General features: G+C 41.1%; 2 protein-coding genes across 3 annotated transcripts in view; one reads left to right on the top strand and one right to left on the bottom strand.

The window, feature by feature from the left end:
• Positions 1–240: 240 nt before the first annotated feature.
• Tex46 (testis expressed 46) lies at positions 241–3,002 on the bottom strand. Its single transcript, XM_076860587.1, has 2 exons — positions 2,811–3,002; positions 241–441 (listed from the first exon to the last, which is right to left on the bottom strand). Exons 1-2 carry the CDS (start codon positions 3,000–3,002, stop codon positions 241–243), a joined length of 393 nt encoding a protein of 130 aa, XP_076716702.1.
• Positions 3,003–5,039: 2,037 nt separating this feature from the next.
• Positions 5,040–17,872, top strand: part of Kdm1a (lysine demethylase 1A) — a 60,911-nt gene continuing 48,078 nt past the window's right edge. For both annotated transcript variants that reach the window (XM_076861073.2, XM_076861072.2), the window contains exons 1-2: positions 5,040–5,536; positions 14,392–14,557. In XM_076861073.2, coding sequence (XP_076717188.1) covers positions 5,186–5,536; positions 14,392–14,557 — 517 coding nt within the window. In that variant the 5' untranslated portion in view covers positions 5,040–5,185. The remainder of the gene's footprint in view (positions 5,537–14,391; positions 14,558–17,872) is intronic.

Raw genomic sequence — 17,872 nt, 5'->3', positions numbered from 1 at the left:
CTTTTGTTCTCACCATGGGATCTGTCTTTTCTTTCATTTGCCATGTGACACCATCTGCCATGAGGCCCTAGGAAAGGCTGATATAAGCACTATACTCTTGGATCTCCAGAACTGTGAGCTAAATAAACCTCTTTTCTTTATAAAGTACCCAGTCACCAGCATTTTTGTCATAGCAACAAAAAACAGACTAATACAATGAGTCAAGGTAACATCAGCAGCAGCTAGCCCACCTCAGTCTCATTAGGTGGGGGAATTGGAAGTACAATCAGAGAGGATGGAAAACGTGGACTCATGCCTCCTCGTTTTGTCTTTCTTTGTGGGGAAATTTCGATGTCTGCTTGATCGCTTAGGGTGATTCAATTTATTCCATATGATGAACATCTGATTTTCCAAGACCTTCAGCTTTAGTTCACTGAACAAAAGCCGTTCAAGGATCTTGTCCTGGAGCGCAAAGCAGGCCTGCAGCCTCTCCACTTGTTTTGTGTTCAGGTTATTGCTGTTGGGGTGGGCTTCCGGAGTCTTTGAATTTATGGCCTCCTCCTAAGCTCCCCGCCACCAGGAAAAGGGAAAAAATTGGTTATTCATGCTCATCCCTTCTTGCTCCATGCCCTCATCTTAACCAATTCTCTCACCTGCTTCCAAAGGAAGCAGTTTTGCCATCTTCTGTGACAGTGGGGACCCAGCAAGGGAAGGTCACTTTCTCGGGCCACATGGACCCCAAACTCCCAAGACCTTTGGTTGCCTTCGGTTCATAGGAATGATCTGCCAACTGACATAAAGTCCTTAACCCAATATATCTGTCCCCAGAGTTTGTTTTTCCAGTGTGCCTCTTGGAGCATTTTGTCAGGGCTCACGGATCCTTCAATTGCCAAGTCTCAGTGCTCTCATAGAAGGCTTCCCGCCCCCCAAACTTCTTGGGTGAAATTCCTTTTTTTTTTTTTTAATTTGTTATTGTTGTTGATGGACCTTTATTTTATTTATTTATATGTGGTGCTGAGAATCGAACCCAGTGCCTCACACATGCTAGGCAAGTGCTCTACTACTGAGCCTCAACCCCAGCCCCATTGGATGAAATTCTTTATTTTAGTTTGGTTTTATTTATTTTTATATTCACATGGTGCTGAAGGATCGAATCCAGGGCCTCACCCGTGCTAGGCAAGCGCTCCACCACTGAGCCCCAGGCCAGCCCCAGCCCCAGCCCTGACAACATGCTCCGATCTCAATAACGCTCATTCAGTTTTGCTGTCCTCTTCCCCTCAGCTAATAATATCACCTGATCCCTACTTTCGGATTCAACTACAAACTACTGGTATTTAAAAACATTTTAATACAATTTCAGGTGTGCAAAAAAGTAATTATCATAACAAATATCTGTGTTCCCACACCAGTTTAAGAAGGACAATATCTCAAATAGAATTAAAATCTCCTATGGGCCCCTTCTCCTAGAATATTCTCCCCACCCCACCCTTAAACATCGTCTCCTCGATGTGATCCCGAACATGTTTTCTCTGCAGTACTTGGGATTGAACCTAAGAGTGTTCTACTGGTGAGCTACATCTGAGCCCTTTTCATTTTTTATTTTGACACATGGTCTCCTTAAATTGCTGAGGCTGGCCTTGAACTTGTGACTCTTGTGCCTTAGCTTCCTGAGTTGCTGGGATTATGGGTGTGTGTCACCGGACCCATCTGTAATCCTGAATTTAGTATTTACTTTTTCCATACGTTTTTAAATCAGAGGCTCTTTTTGCCCCTCCCCAATGACATGTGACAATATCTGAAGATGATTTTGGTTGTCACAAACAGGGTGGGGGTGTGATGCTGGAGTCTCTTGGGTAGAAGCCAGGGTACTGCTAAACTTTCTAATGCACAAGACAACTGGACAAAAAATTATGCCACCAGGATGTCACCAGTGTCAAGGTCGAGACCTATTCCCTTAGCATACTTTCACTACACATATACATCTATAAACAATATAGGATATTGTTGTGATTTTGTTGTTGTTCTGGGAATTTAACCCAGGGGTGCTTTACCACTGAGCCACATCCTCAGCCCTTTTGTTTAATTTTGAGATAGGGTTTCACTAAGTTGTGAAGCTGGTGTTGAACTTGTGATCTTCCTATCTTAGCCTCCAGGTCACTGGGATTACCTGTATGCACCACCTTTTCTGATACTATATAAAAGGTATCTGCTAGAGTTTGGACCTGGAATGTGTCCCAAAGATTTGCAAAGCAGAGACTTAGTTCCCAGTTATTTGGAGATGGTGGAATCTTTAAAAGGTGGGTCCGAGAGAGGTTTTCAAGTCATGGGGGGGAATATCCTCTACCACACTCCCAAACAGAGGCCTAAAAGTGATGGGTTGCCTGATCATGGAGCCTGAGACAAAATAAACTCTTCTCTTTATAAGTCGATTATTTCAGGTATATATTATACAGACACAATGTCATAGTCTACACTAGGTGCATTTCTTCTCTTTGTGACTGTTCTCTAGAGTTGTACCTGTGTTGGCACTTGTATCTCTAGCCATTTGAAATCATTCCACTTAGAGTAGCCCATACCATGGTTGAAGCATGTGGACTTCAATTGTGAAGTAGGAGCATATACAAGGTCACTATTTTATAGTTAAGACCACTGAGGCCTTGTGAGGGACATGTTTTGTCCACCATCACTAAGAGGTATCTCCAGGCAGGGACGCAGACAGTTTTAAGTTCCTCAGCCTTCCCCCATCATCCTTTCACTGTCCGGTCCTCCACTCCCCAATCCAGCAGAATATCCCCTAACCCTCAGCTGATGCTAAATCCCCTCTTGCTCACCTGACAGTTCTCTGAGGAGGTGGGCTTGAGTTCATACTTGACCAGCCAGTTGCTAAGCAACAGTAGGAGGAATAGGAACCCAAACAAAACTGGCTTATAGCTTATCAACCAAGCCACCAAAGCTCCCAGGGTGCCTGAGGAAGCAAGTATGGCAAGGAAATTCCTAAAAACAAGCATCAGTTCCCCCAACATTGTGGCACGGAAGAACACGGGCCTCAGGACCCTGCCTCAGTCCCCTCCATGACAGGAGGCACAGCCACTCACTCCTGAGTCATAATTAGTCCCTCCCCCCACACCCAGCTGCTGCATAACAATGTTAACTACACCTATGTCTTGAGCACTCACTGGGTGCCAGACTCTTTGACAGGCAGTTTGCAAGCATGTCTCATGACTTCCTCACAACCGCCAGGTGATGCACGCCTGGAATCCCAGTGGCAGGAGGATGGTGAGTTCAGAGCCAGCTTCAGTAACTTGGTCAGTTCCTAAGCAACTCAGTGAGACTGTCTCTAAATAAAATATAAAAAAGGGGTGGAGATGTGTCTCAGTGGTTAAGTGTCCCTGGGTTCAATCCCCAAATCAAATCGCAAGCTTTATCAGATTGTTAAATGTGCAAACCAGTCAGGTCCACTCACAGGGTTTAAGACAAGTTTCAACAGCCTGCCACCTCAAGTTCCAAGTCTCACAGGTAATCAGTTCTCAATCTTCTAGTTGTTTCCTTGGCATTTACCTTTATATTCCTAAATATTATGCTTATACTGTTATTTCTTGATTTCTCCATTACCATTTATTCTGGGATGGACCTTGAGGATTTAGCTCTCACTTGGGGCCTCCTCTGACCCTGCCCTCAGCCCCTCTCTTCTCTCTCCCCCTCCAATCTTTTTTCTCCGTGCTCTCAGTATAATTCTATCACTTTGGTAAAACAAAATTCATTGACTGTGTTCATTATGCCACATCAATATGTTGTGCTGTGATTACATTTTCTTTTTTGCATAGCTTTCTTTTTCTTCCTGGATTAGTTGTCTCTTTTTTTCCCCCCTTCCTGTTTATTTAGTTGTTTGTTTTTAATTTAACTTCGTTGAAGTACAGTTTAGAGAAAACAAATACACCTATTTTGCATGCCTAGTTCATTGAGTTTTGCTGGATATTTACACCCCTGGAACCATCACTCCATTCAAGCCAAATCATTTCCATCCCTGGCTTTGATAACCCCCTCCTGGACTTTGGCGGTCAACCCCTACTCTTATTTCAGGCGACTATTGACTGGATTTTATTCCTAGAGATGAGTTGTTTTTTTTTTTTAAACCAGTTTTTGAATTTTATATAAATGGCATGGTTTGTTTGAAAACTAGTCTTTGAAGAGACAGGCGACTTAAAAAGGCAGATTTATAGCCGGGTATGGTGCGGCATGCCGGAATCCCACTTACTTGGGAGGCTGAGAGGCAGGAGGGTAATCAATGAGACCCTGTCTCAACAAAAATAAATAATAAAAAAAAAAAAGGGCTGGGGATGCTCCGTGGAAGCGTGCCCTTGGGTTCAATCCCCAGGACCGTGGGCAGACAAACAAGCTTATCTGTGTAACAACTGGAAAGAAGCTCGAAGAACACATGAACGGTTCCGTTGGATCAGCAAGGGATTCCTTGAATAATTAAATGAAAACTCCGCCACCACCCACCGGCCTCAAGGCGGTTAGCAAGACCCGACTGGGGCGTAGAGCAGGAGGAGGCAGGGCGCGCGCGGGCGGTGGACGTGGAGTGCGGGCGAGAGACCTGGGAGAACACGAGCAAAGGCTTGGGGACGAGGAGCAATTCCACGTGGACTCCACCCTGGATTTCCTAACCCCCCTCCGTCTCATTACCACCGAGACTCGTGTGCCCTTCACAAGTTCAAGCAGTTACACTTCCATGTGTCTTCCTCCCACTAGACTGTAAGTTCTTTGAAAGAATAACTTCATGAGCATTAGTAAATATTGGTTGAACGGACGAAAGAGCGGGGGAAGGAAGGAGTGAACGATGCAAGTCTCTGGAATAAAGAAAGGGTGGCCTTCGGAGGTGCAGTTTGGCCCAGGAACGCCAAGAGCACTGTCGGGGCTGGATGCAACTCCCAAGGCTGAGGGGGCGCTCTAGACCAGCCTCGCGCTCCAGTCCAGGGCGTCGCTCTAGCTGCAAAGCCGCCGCTCTATGGCAGCGGGGGCCGGGCTCGGGCGCGGCTCCGGGCCTTTTTGTCCCGACTCGGCGGGAGCGCGCGTAGGACGAGCGTACGCGGCGGCTGTTGGAGGCGCTTGGAAAGTGTGAGGCGCAGCGCGGCGCGGCGGCTCCGGACCCACGGAGCGACAGACCGAGCGGCTCCGGCGGCCGTCGGCGGCCCGGCGGCCTGAGATGTTGTCCGGGAAGAAGGCCGCGGCGGCGGCGGCAGCGGCAGCGGCGGCGGCGGCCGGGACGGAGGCCGGCCCCGGGGCAGCGGGCGGCGCCGAGAATGGCTCCGAAGTGTCCGCGCCGCCCGCGGGCCTGTCGGGCCCTGCCGAGGTCGGACCGGGGGCGGCCGGGGAGCGCACTCCCCGCAAGAAGGAGCCTCCGCGGGCCTCGCCCCCCGGGGGCCTGGCCGAGCCGCCGGGGTCCGTCGGGCCTCAAGCCGGGCCTACGGTGGTGCCTGGGTCTGCGACCCCCATGGAGACGGGAATAGCGGAGACCCCCGAGGGACGACGGACCAGCCGGCGCAAGCGGGCCAAGGTGAGGTCGGACCGCTCCCTACCCGGGGGTCCCCGACCCGGGCCGTCGGCCCCGCGACCACCGCCTCGCCTCGGCGCACGCCCGCGCCGCTGCCGGCCGGGTGGGGAGACGAGGGGACACCGGCGCGGCCTTTGTGTTGGGACCCGCGGGCGGGGCGGGCGGGAGGAGGGGTGGCGGCGCCGTCCCGCACACCTTTCCGTCTCCAGGGCTGGGAACATGGCTTCCCGGCGTGGAGGCGCGTCGCGCTGCCGGGGGCACCGCTCGTGGGCCGCCGCCGAAGTGTCAGCGAGCGGTTCCGCGCTGTCGGTGGCATCTGGGTCCAGCCGCCGAGGGACTGGAGGGCGATGCTCGAAAAACCGGCTTGGAAACGGGTCGCAAAAGAAGGGAACTTTTTTTGTTGTTGTTGTTGTTTGAGCGCTTGCTGTAGGCCCAGAGTTGCAATCTTTGATTTTACTCTGTCTTTTGGTGTAGTCTTTATAGACGAGGAAGCCGACGAAAAGGGCTTAGTCAGTTAGTGCAAGTGGGAAGAAAAAGCCGCGACACCAGACTGCACACATAGAGTGTGCCAGATGCCCAGCCGTTTTACTTTCTTTAAGCACCAAAGGTCAGGTCGCTGTTAGCCTCATTTTGGGAATGAGTAAACAGAGGCACTCAGTTTAGGTGACTTGCCTCAAGTCACAAAACTAGTAAGTCATAGAACTGGCATGTGAGTCCCACGCTTGTGGCAGGGTATCATGGAAACAAAGGACCACATGGGACACCACTAATAATAGTATGTAGGGCACTGGGTCAGTCTTAGGGCCTAGTCGTGGGTTTTTCTGAAGAGTCCATTTCCTAGTTCCAAAAACTGGAAATATATGTAGATAGAAAAAATATCTAAGCCAGGTCGGGATGTAACTGAGTAGCAGAGTACTTGTTTACGTTGTGTGGAGGCCCTGGATTCCATCCCTGACGGCACAAAACAAACGAATACATAAATAAATATATGAAATAAAATTGTACAGTTTATGTCATTTGCACTTGTAAAATTACCTGTGGGGTGTTCTTTGTTTTTGAGACTCCTCTGTATTGTCTAGACTGCTCTCCCAATTTCTGGTCTCCAGAGAGCCTCCTGCCTCAGCCTCCTGAATAGCTGAGACTACAAGTGCATGCCTCTATGTTCAGCAACTGTGTATAATTTTTTTTTGGTTGTTTTTTTCTTTTGGTACTCGAGATTGATCTGGTCTCTTTAAGTTCCTGTGGGCTGGCCTTAAATTTGTGATCTTTCTACTTTAGGCTTCTGAGTTGCTGGGACATGACACCCAGCTCTACAGTGTGTCATTTTGAAGTGCAAATACTAGGTCAGTACAGATGAGGAGCTTCTTGAGATGAGTATTGTCTAGACTGAGAGCCCTCAGTTTCAGCTGCCTGCTTGGGAGACTTCTCCAGGGCTGTGTAGAAAGAATTTCGAAGAAAAATTTGGGGGCTCTTTACCAGAATATGGGATAGAAAAGCAGAGGTTGATGACCTCAACTTTCAGAAATGAAATAGAGGACAGAAGCCCAATAGGATTTTCTTTTGCCCTTTTAATGAAAAGGATAGCCAGAAACCATGTGGTATTGTTAAAAAACCAGATTCATTTATACCATTTGCATATGATAAAAGTCAACATTTTATTTATTTATCTTGCAGTACTGTGGATTGAACCCAGAGGTTCCCTTTTTATTTCTTATTTTGGGACATGGTCTTGCTAAGATGTCTGATTGCCATGAACTTTCATCCATCTGCCTCAGCTTCCCAAATAGCTGGGATTACAAATGTGTGGCACTGCACCTTGCCTCACCATTTTAAAGTGTGCAGTTCAGTGGGTTTTATGATTTTCACTTGGCACTACAATTTTAGAACATTCTAGTTGCTCACCAGAGACACCTGTATCATTAGCAGTATCTCCCCAGTCCTCCCTGTCTCCAGCCCCTGGCAACCACTAGTCTACTTTCCTACTGTATGGATTTGCCTATTCTGGATATTTTTATATGGCGTGATATGATATGTGTCCTTTTGTATTTGACTGTAGAGTGTTTTTATATACCACCCTTTGTTTATCCATTGATTGACATTTGGTTTTCCACTTTTTGGCTGTTCTGCATAACATGGCTGTGAACATTAACATTTTTTGTGTGAATGTTTTTCAGCTCTCTTGAATGTATGTCCATGGGTAGAATTACTGGGTTATATGGTAATTCCATTTTAACTTTTGAGGAACTGCCATTTTTCCACCGCAGCCACACTATTTTACATTTTCACTAACAATGTTTGAGGACTCCAATTTCTCCATATGCTTAGCTTTTATGTCTTATTACAGCCATTCTAGTGGTATCTCATTGTGGTTTCTTTTTTTTTTTTTGAAATATTTATTCTTAAGTTTTTTTTAGGTGGACACAATATTTTTATTTTACATTTATGTGGGTGCTGAGGATCCAATCCAGTACCTCGGGCATGCTAGGTGAGTGCTCTACCACTGAGCCACAACCCCAGCCCCTCATTGTGGTTTCTTATGCACTTCCATAATGAGTAATAATGTTGAGCATCTTCTCATTGGCCATTGTGTATCCTTCTTGGTGAGATGTAAAATATCCGTTCAAATCCTTGGATCATTTTAAAAAATTGTTTTGATGTAAGAGTTCTTCATTTTAGTTATGAACATTCTTAATCTTGATGAGGTCCAATTTGTTTTTTTGTTTGTTTCTAGTCTTACAGCTAAGAAAACATTGCTTAATTCAATATTGTGAGGATTTACTTATGTGTTTTCGTCTAAAAGTTTTTTAGCTTCAGTTTTTGTATTTAGGTCTATGATCCTTTTGGAGTTTGTTTATGTGTTGAGATAATAGGGGGTCAGCTTCATTCTTTTGCATGTGAATTGTCCCAGCACAATTTGATGAAGTCTGTTCTCCCTCCATTGAATAGTCAGTACTCTTGGTGAGTGATCATACATATAAGGACCTATTTTTGAACTCTCAGTTCTGTCTTGCTACTCTATATTTCTGTCCTTAGACCAGCATCACACTGTTCTTATTATTCTAGCATTGTATTAAGTTTTGAAATCCCCAAGCGTGAGCTTTTCAGCTTTGTTCTTATTTTCAAGATTGTGTTGACTGTTCTCTTTCCTTTCTGTTTCCATATGAGTTATAGGGTCACTTTATCAATTTCACTGAAAAAAGGCAGTTGGGATTTAGATTGAGAATTGTATTGAATCTGTTGATCAATTTGGGGCATGCTGATAAGATTTTTGTCCTTCCCCTGAGTTTATTTGAATTCTGATTATACTGTTTTTTCCGTTGTGGTTAGCTCTTAGACTTTTAAAAGAAAAATGAGTTATGTGTTGACTTAGGTAAGCAACTAGAAAACAAGGACTTGGGAAAAAGTTACTCATTCATAGCCAGTTTTGGGAGCCAGAGAAAAAGGCCCTCAATGAATAGTGTGTCTATTTAAGGAGTGAAAAAGCAAGCTGAGACCAGAGTAGACAGACCAAGCTTCAGTGTTTCTGGGGTGTATGCAGGGAATATATCTGTTTTGAGAACCCTCTTAAAAAGTTAATTGTATAATTAAAATTTAGTTTCAGGTTATTGGGATGGGTTCATGCAATTGAGGAGTCTTCAAGCTTAAGTTTCATTAGTTTTATAATAAAGTCACTTCTGCGTGGTATATGCAAAATATTTAAGTTTTGAAATTGGTAAATTGGTTTGGGACTTCAGGAATACTATACAGTTTGAGGAAAGGTGACCCTGAGTTAGGCCTTGAAAGGATTGTATAGAATACTTGATTTGTGCTGTCCAGTATAGTGGCCACTAGCCACATGTGGCTATTCAAGTTAAATTAAAATTATTTCCTCAGTCACAGTAGCTGCGTTTTCAGTATCTAAGAGACTTTTTTTGGGGCCAGTGGCCACAATATTGGAAACACAATTACGGAAAGTTTCCTTTATCACAAAAAAGTTCTCTCAGCACAGAAATGAACTATGTGAAATGAATTACAGACCATAAACTATGAGAATTTAGAAAAGGGGAAAATTGAGTGGTAAGTTTAGAATAATAGAAAATAATTTACAGAGGAAGTAGGCCTTGAATTTTAGGCACTGGATTAGAAGAAAGACAAAGATTGAAAAAGCTTTTAGGGAGTTTAGGAGTGGGTAGAATAGCATTAAGGATTTCTTGACTCTAATGTGTTAAATAATCAGAGGGCTAAGTTTGAATTGAGCCCGAGAGCTTACATATGCTAATTTAAAATTGGTACTCATCTGTTAAGTTTTCTGAAAACCTCACCCTTTTGGAAAGTCAGTGGCATCTATGCCCTTGTTCTAAACAGGGAGAAAGATTTAAAAAACAAAAAGACGGGAGCTTTAAGGTGATTGGAAATTGAAACAGTATAGTAACAGTGAGAATGAGAAGGAAGAGATTAGAGATATAAATTTTGAGAGTCGTCAAGTGTAAAACTAAAAACAATTACCCTTCTTCAATCTGTGGTGGGATATTTTTATGACCTTGGTATATAGTGTATAAGTAGTTGTAGAACCTAAAGTCTTTGAGGTTTTTACCTAGAGATGAGAGATTCCCAGTACTCTGGGTTCAAAGATTGAACTATGCCCCCCCCCCCTTTTTTTTTTTTTTGGTACCAGGGATTGAACTCAGGGTCACTCAACCACTGAGCCACATCCCCAGCCCTAGTTGTATTTTATTTAGAGACAGGGTCTCACTGTTGCTGAGGCTACCTTTGAACTTGAGATCCTCCTGCCTCAGTCTCCAGAGTGGCTGGGATTACAGGTGTGTGCCACCTCCTGCCTGAACTATGCCTTTTTGCAGGGGAATAGTTTTATTTTTTAGAGATTGTATGCTTCTTTTAGATGACCTTAAAGCTTTATTAAATGGGGAAATCTTTTTATAAAATACAGTTTTCTGCAAGATCCCAAAACAAAATACTTGCCCTTTTTGGAATAAGAAGTTTAAATTTTATCTTTTATTTTAGTTGACAGTCTGTGAGAACATGAGGGTATTGGAGAACCAACTTTGAGACTGGAGATAAAACAGTATGGTTTCAGCCTTACAGTCCAATTTTATTTTTGTATTTTTTTTATTTATAAATTATCATAACAATCCAGTATTAATAAGTACTACAGATTATGCCTTTTAGCTTGCCTTGCCATCTTTCTTAGGAGACTCTTAGTTGAATAGAGATGGCAGAAGAAACTTCATTCTTTTTTTTTTTTTAATTTTTTTAATATTTATTTTTTGGTTGTAACTGGATACAGTATCTTTATTTTATTTATTTATTCTTATGTGATGTTGAGGATCTAACCCTGGGCCTCCCACTTGCTAGGCGAGTGCTCTACCGCTGAGCTATAATCCCGGCCCCAGAAACTTTATTCTTATGTCTACCCCAAACTGAGTTATCCAAGCAGGGCAAGTTAATATGTTGGTTAGTGTCTTTGAAGTGTTAAGGCTTGGTTTAACACATAGCTACATATATTTATTAGTTATATACATATATGGTGTGTGTGTGTGTATATATATATATATATATATTTTTTTTTTTTTTTCTGGAAATTCAACCTAGGGCCACTTTGCCACTGAGCTGTATCCCCAGCCCTTTTTTATTTTTTAGAAAGGATCTTGCTATTTTGCTAAGACTCATCTCAAACTTGGAATCCTCCTACCTCAACCTCCCAAATGGCTGAGATTTCAGGTGCCACTGCACTGGGCTCCTTGATAATAACACTAAAAAAATGAAAATCACAAATGAAATCCCAAAGAACTCTGTGGCTCTGTGGAACAGTAGTTTCTTTTTAAATACTGCCTTTAGATGTTCTTGCTTCTGCCTCTGGTAATTTTTCTAATCTCTTTTTCCTGAAGATTAAAAGCTCTGTAGAGGAGTCTTTTCCAAGTGTAGATTTTGCTTCTTTTTTTTAATCATTTATTTTTTTATTAGTACATAATCATATATAATGGGTTAATTTTGCCATATTTGAACATCAACATAATGTAATTTGAACAATCTCATTCTGTAGGTATTCTTGTTAACTTCTCTGACCAAACATTGGATTAAACAGTGTTAAAAAAGATCATTTTGCTGGGCTGGGATTGTGGCTCAGCAGTAGAGTGCTCGCCTAGCGTGAGGGGGACCCGGTTCGATCCTCAGCACCACATAAAAAAAATAAAAATAAAAGGCATTGTGTTGTCCATCTACATCTAAAAAATAAATATTACAAAAAAGATCACTTTGCTATAAAACTTCTCAGTCACCTTTAACCCATTAAGTTCCCAAGTTTTAAGTTCTGTAAATATTTCAGTGAAATTGACCAAGGTGTGCTGTCATTGGGGAGTCCATTTGGGGTCCAGGTCCTTGGTTCCTGAACAACAATTGAGCAAGACATGCAGAAGTAATAGGTAAAGAACTGATTTATTGAAGGTGAAGGTGAAAATAGCACTTGGTAAGGTAGAGTGGAATAGACCTGGAGGGGTGGGAGTGAGGCACAGGCTCAGGGCCTTAATGTCTGGAAATTAGTGTTTCATATGCTGAGCTGGGAGGCATTCTCTTCCCCACAAGGGCCTTATTGAAGACCTTACCCCATTTGCTCCCATTGGTTACCTTATGATACCTGATTGGAATACTGTCCGATTTCCCACCATTGGTCATTTTAGAATACCAAACCTGTGGTGGGAGTTATCATGGGCCATAAGTCCTCATGATGGGAGTTGTCATGGTATTGGGATTTCACTTACAGGGACATATGACTCATCACCTTGTCTTGCCCTCCAGAAGCATTTTTACTTTACCCTGCCTCTGCCATCTTGGTGTCCCTGAACACTTACTAACAGCTACCATAAAAACAGGTTGGAGGGGTTGGGGTTGTGGCTCAGCAGTAGAGCGCTTGTCTAGTGCTTGTCTAGTGCTTGCCTAGCACATGCAAGGCCCTGAGTTGGAGCCTCATCACCACAAATAAATAAATAAAATAAAGATATTGTGTCCAACTACAGCTAAAATAAATAAATAATCAAACAAACAAATATTAAAAAACAGGTTGGAAATGGCAATTTAGAGTTTATTATATAATTTACTATTAATACTATTAATGTTATCACTAATCATTCACCTTTTACACTTTTCTCAAAAGAGTAGAACTCCAAAACCGTAAATATTTATTTCAAAGTTACATAACTGGCATATTTATTGCTCAAAGTTTTTTAGATATTCTAGAACTGGGATGATAGGACATAATGTGTTAGTATGCATTATGACTTTAACACACACACACACACACACACACACACACACACACGTACCCCCAACTTGGATCCCTTCTTCTTTAAGAGGCTTAGTGTCTAATGGAACATCCTTTAGGAAAAGCTGAACTTCTGCAGTAGAAAGGATTTTGTGTTCTTTGTGTTTGTCTTAAAATGTTTGCATGGCCTAGTTTCACATCAGGAAGTTTTTAGTCATTATTGAATGAAAGGATTGATGATCAGGAGATGGGGATGGGGCTCAATGGTTAAGTGCTCCCTGGGTTACAATCCCCAGTATTCCCCTCCCCCAAAAAGTACGGATACACACTCATTCATACTTATTTACTCCATTGTGCCATGTACTCTGTGTTCAATATTTGAGTAGATGAACAATATTCAATTCATATGTTAAATTAGGATTCCTAGAGCACTAGTCATAACTTGTCAATTTATCCTTAATTTTTGTTTCCATTTTCTACTTCAATTCCATTCTTTTCCCTCCCCTACTTCCTGCCCTGTCAGCCAAATTCTATGGTCATGTCATATAAAAGAAGAAGGAGGGGAAAAAAGACAACATAAAGTATCCAGATACCTGGAGCTATTTCAAAGACATTTAGAATATTAAAATAGATTACCCATTTACCGTAATCCATAGGACTATTCATATTGGAAATCTAACACATTGGATATATTATTTGTGGAGACTATGTTATCATTGCTTGATCTCTGTATCTGGTTATTTTAATTGATTTCATTTTTTTTATTGAGTCCATAATCAGAACTGTAGTTTCTGAAGTTTCCTGGCATCTAACAACAATTTAACAGCGTTTTAATGTTGACAACTCTATATAATACTCTGTTACACGTTTCACATTTGGCCATCAGGTCCATAATGCAGTCTTCTTTATCCTACACTCCTTTATCCCTAGTGATACATACTTTTTGCATGTGTATCTAGTTCTGTCTTCTATATAATTAGAGGATAAATTAGTATTAAGAGCTACATCCTCAATTTCCATGTCACTTGTTCCTTAGTTTGTTGTAATAAGGATTCTTTGCTCATCATTCAGTTCTCCTAGGTACATTTTTTTTTTTTAAAGTCAGTTCACCTTTTTTACAATTTTAGGTTGACTGTTGTTATTTGCAGGTTTTACACACATCCCGGGTGCCCCGCATTTAGTTTGTGTAATTCTTCTGCTGTTTCTCCATGGAATAGTTAGAAGCATAGGCATAACATTAGACAGTGATATTCTGGTTAACTATTTTTACCTAACTGAGGGTTAATTTACTCTTTTGTTGAAACTTCCAATATATGAGTGTGATACACACTGAAAAAAGTTTTTAGGAGTTGTAGAGAGCCTCAGAGTCAGTGATTTGAAATGGTCAGTACTATTATGTAAGTTATAGATCAGGCTAAACCTGACTTGATGGTTTCATGATGCTTTTTGTTTTTAGTAATTACCTATTATAAGCTTTTTCCTTGTTGTATGCTTATTTCCTTTAAAATTTGTAGTTCTAAAGCAGTTCATATTCACTAATGATTTCAAATAGAGTCCTTGATTTTAGATGTTTATTGTATTTTTCCTGGTACAATCTCTATAGGTAGAGTATAGAGAGATGGATGAAAGCTTGGCCAACCTCTCAGAAGATGAGTATTATTCAGAAGAAGAAAGAAATGCTAAAGCAGAGAAGGAAAAGAAGCTTCCCCCCCCACCCCCTCAAGCCCCACCTGAGGAAGAAAATGAAAGTGAGCCTGAAGAACCATCTGGTAAGTTGAAGAACCAAGCACAGTTATGTTTTATCTCAGAGATAAGAATAAATAGATTTATTCCTATTCTGCAATATTATTTGTCTTTGTTTGTACTCTGATATTCGGACTCTTGCCTTGTGTGTCTAAATGTGTGTTACATATGTGTGTGTGTGTGTGTATATACACATTCATGCGTAGTGGTACTGATAATCTTTGTGTATTTGTGTATATGTATATAGTAGGAAAGTAAAGGGTGGTGGTGGAAGGAGGAGAAAAAAATGGTTGGAGAAAACATACAGAATGCCAAATCCAAAGAACCAGTCCTCTTAATGACAGCTCTCAGAATTTACAGATGCAATGATTTAGGAATTGGTCTGGTTAAAACAATACCTTTGTGCTGGGTGCAGTGCTGCACACCTATAATCTCACCTGCTCTGGAGGCTGGAGCAGGAGAATTGCAATTTAGAGGCCAGTCTTTTTGATTCACCAGGCAACTTAGCAAGAACTTGTCTTAAAAAATAAAAAGGGCTAAGGATGTAGCTTGGTGGTAGAGCTCCTGTGGATTCCAGGAAGGAAGGAAGGGGGAGGGAAGGAGGGAGGGAGAGAGGGAGGGAGGAAGGAAGGGAAAAACACTGTCTATTATTTACAACAGATAGTTTTGATAAAACCTTTATGGTGTGGATCAGTTTCAACAAATGCCTTTTCTGGTGAACAAATGTAAAAACTTGTGCGGAAAAAGGAAAGAGATCTTAGTGCCTGTAATTGTTTCATTGTGGAGCCCTTCAACCAAAGGAATACTGTAAGAGAATACGATGAAGAGAATCTTAAAGAGCAAGCTTCTTATACCATGAAAAGATTATTGAAATTCATAGTATTTGTGTTAGAATTTCGAGTAGCTCTAAAGAATTCTTATTAACATTCCTAGTCCTGATTTTCTGAGGATATTCAGACCAGTAAGGGGGTGCCCTTCTGTTTTGGAGACCAAGCAAAAGCAAACATTTTTTGTATTCTCTGCCTTTAATGGTATTTCATTGAGTCTTCTTGACTGAAGTTTTAAATAATTTAAAATAATTTCCATGAGGTTCAGGCCCTTTTAACTTCACCAATTCTTTTAGTCCTATCCTTTTTTAAAAAACAGTGCTTGTTGGGGCTGGGCTTGTGGCTCAGCAGTAGAGCGCTCGCCTAGCGCAGGCGGACCCGGGTTCAATCCTCAGCACCACATAAAAAAATAAATAAAGGCATTGTGTTGTGTCCATCTACACCTAAAAAATAAATATAAAAAAAAACCCCATAAAAACAGTGCTTGTTTCAGATCCTGTCTGCTAATCTTCCATGACTTTCATAGGTACCCCAATTAGGAACCTATTTTTATGAATTTTAGTTTTTGATTTAACCTCTTTTATTTTTTAAAGGTGTTTCTCCTATGGTGTTATAAATTAATAGAAATTATTTTATTTTTTAAAATGAGCAGTTTTAGTACTGACACTTCACTTGAGATTTTGTGTTAATTTAAACCGAGGCTTAGAGCTTAAACAAATTCTGACTAAAACTCTTAAAAAACAAAACTATGATTTATAGGATTGAAATAAAATGTTATGAATAAATAGTGTTTGGAAATACAGAAAGATTAGATTCTGGGTTCAATTCATCCCAAAAGTCATTGTGGTTTTTTTTTTTTTTTTAAGAGTGGTTTGTCTAAAACTATCTGAAAGTGATTTTGGGGGGTCACTCCTTGCTGGAAGGGTTCTAGTCTCAGTGGCACATGACCTTTGGGAATAATGTTCTGAGCAAGTACCTCAGCAATACTTTCTCTTGTGCTTGATTTTTCCTCCTTGTATGTAAATCTTCAATATTTAACTCTCTTTCCTTATTTTTTCCCTTATCTCCAATCCCTTCCCTTTATCCCTGTCCCTTTGCTCCTCTGTAGTCTTCTTGATTCTTTGTTTCCTTTCTACCTTTTCTGTACATCTATGATTGACATACATGTAGTTGCTCAAGAAACTGCTAATCTCTTAATTAAAAAAGGCTCTAAGGATTATACAGTGATGATCTGATGTCTCGGATGCTCTTCATCTTTTGGTGTGGTTGTCAGTGTCCCCAGGATATGGTTGAATGATTTATCCATAGGTATCAAGTTAATACTTTGTCTTCTGAAAAATTTAAAGCAAGTTTTATTGGTGTTTTGTGTTTGTGTGTGTGTGTGTGGGGGGGGGGGGCGGACAGACAGACATACAGATTTTTATTTTATAAATATTAGTCATTGTTCCCATAAAGAGTAAATGTCTTAGCAAAGGGATTTAGGATTGGGGGAACTATCCTTATTCTATTGTGTATAGTTCATTCTATCAGTACTTTTATTGTTTTAGTATTTTTTAGGAAAGTTGAAGTTTTATGTAAGTTGAAAATATTTTCAGTGTTTAAAGATGTGTTGGCAACAACAAAAACTTGCTAATATATTATTTGTGGTTATAAAAATGTATTTTTTTCTAAAATAAATTTTTTTTGGAAATTTTGGTGTGAATTAAGAAGTACTTTTCTGTAGAAAGCAGTGGCAATTGATTATCTGTAGTTTAGAAACAGATTGGGCCCTGATGGTGAATCATAAAATGCTACCAGGTAAGTTAAATATTTGGGAACTGTCTATACTTACCATGTCTGTTTTCATATTAAAATCAGAATCTTTTAATAGTTTTTAGTTAAAAATTGAATGGAAGCATTATTATATAGACATATTAAAATCTCAGAGAAGATGTGTATGTTTCCTTACCAGACATAGGTATTCTGAAAAGAATGGGTCAAATGATTTGACTGGAGTAGGCTCTCAGGAGAGGACTAAGAAGGAAGCACAAAAGGCAGGTTGGAGTCATGCTGTATGAAGCCTTGTTAGGAATTGAGCCATGTTAGGAGACTCTGGTTGTAGGTAGTAGCACTGAGATAAATGCCTTTTTGTTTTGATAGGTGGTTACTCTATGCTGGCGAACTAGGCAAGCACTCTACCATCTAGCTATCTGTAACCACCGCAGTATTCCTACACGCTGGAGATTTTTGAGCAAGAGGGATTGTATTGAAGTATATATTGTACAAAAATCAATCTGATATGCTCTATAAGGGTGACTAAAGGAGTCAAAAAAACTGGAATTGCAGAGGTAACCTGTATTATTTTGGTAATTGAGTTTAGTGGATTTTGATCAATGGAAAAATACTCTCTCAATATCAGAAGGTTTTTTTGTTTGTATTTTAGTGGGGAAGGAGTGCTGGGGATTAGTGTAGGTCCTTGCTCATGCTAAGCATTTACTCTATTACTAAGGTACACTCCAACTCTAAAGTTGATTT

This window comes from Callospermophilus lateralis, chromosome 7 (genome assembly GCF_048772815.1).
Source record: "Callospermophilus lateralis isolate mCalLat2 chromosome 7, mCalLat2.hap1, whole genome shotgun sequence".
In the NCBI taxonomy this organism is placed as follows: domain Eukaryota; kingdom Metazoa; phylum Chordata; class Mammalia; order Rodentia; family Sciuridae; genus Callospermophilus; species Callospermophilus lateralis.
Note: the sequence above shows the minus strand (reverse complement) of the source record. Positions and strands in the feature narration are given on the sequence as shown.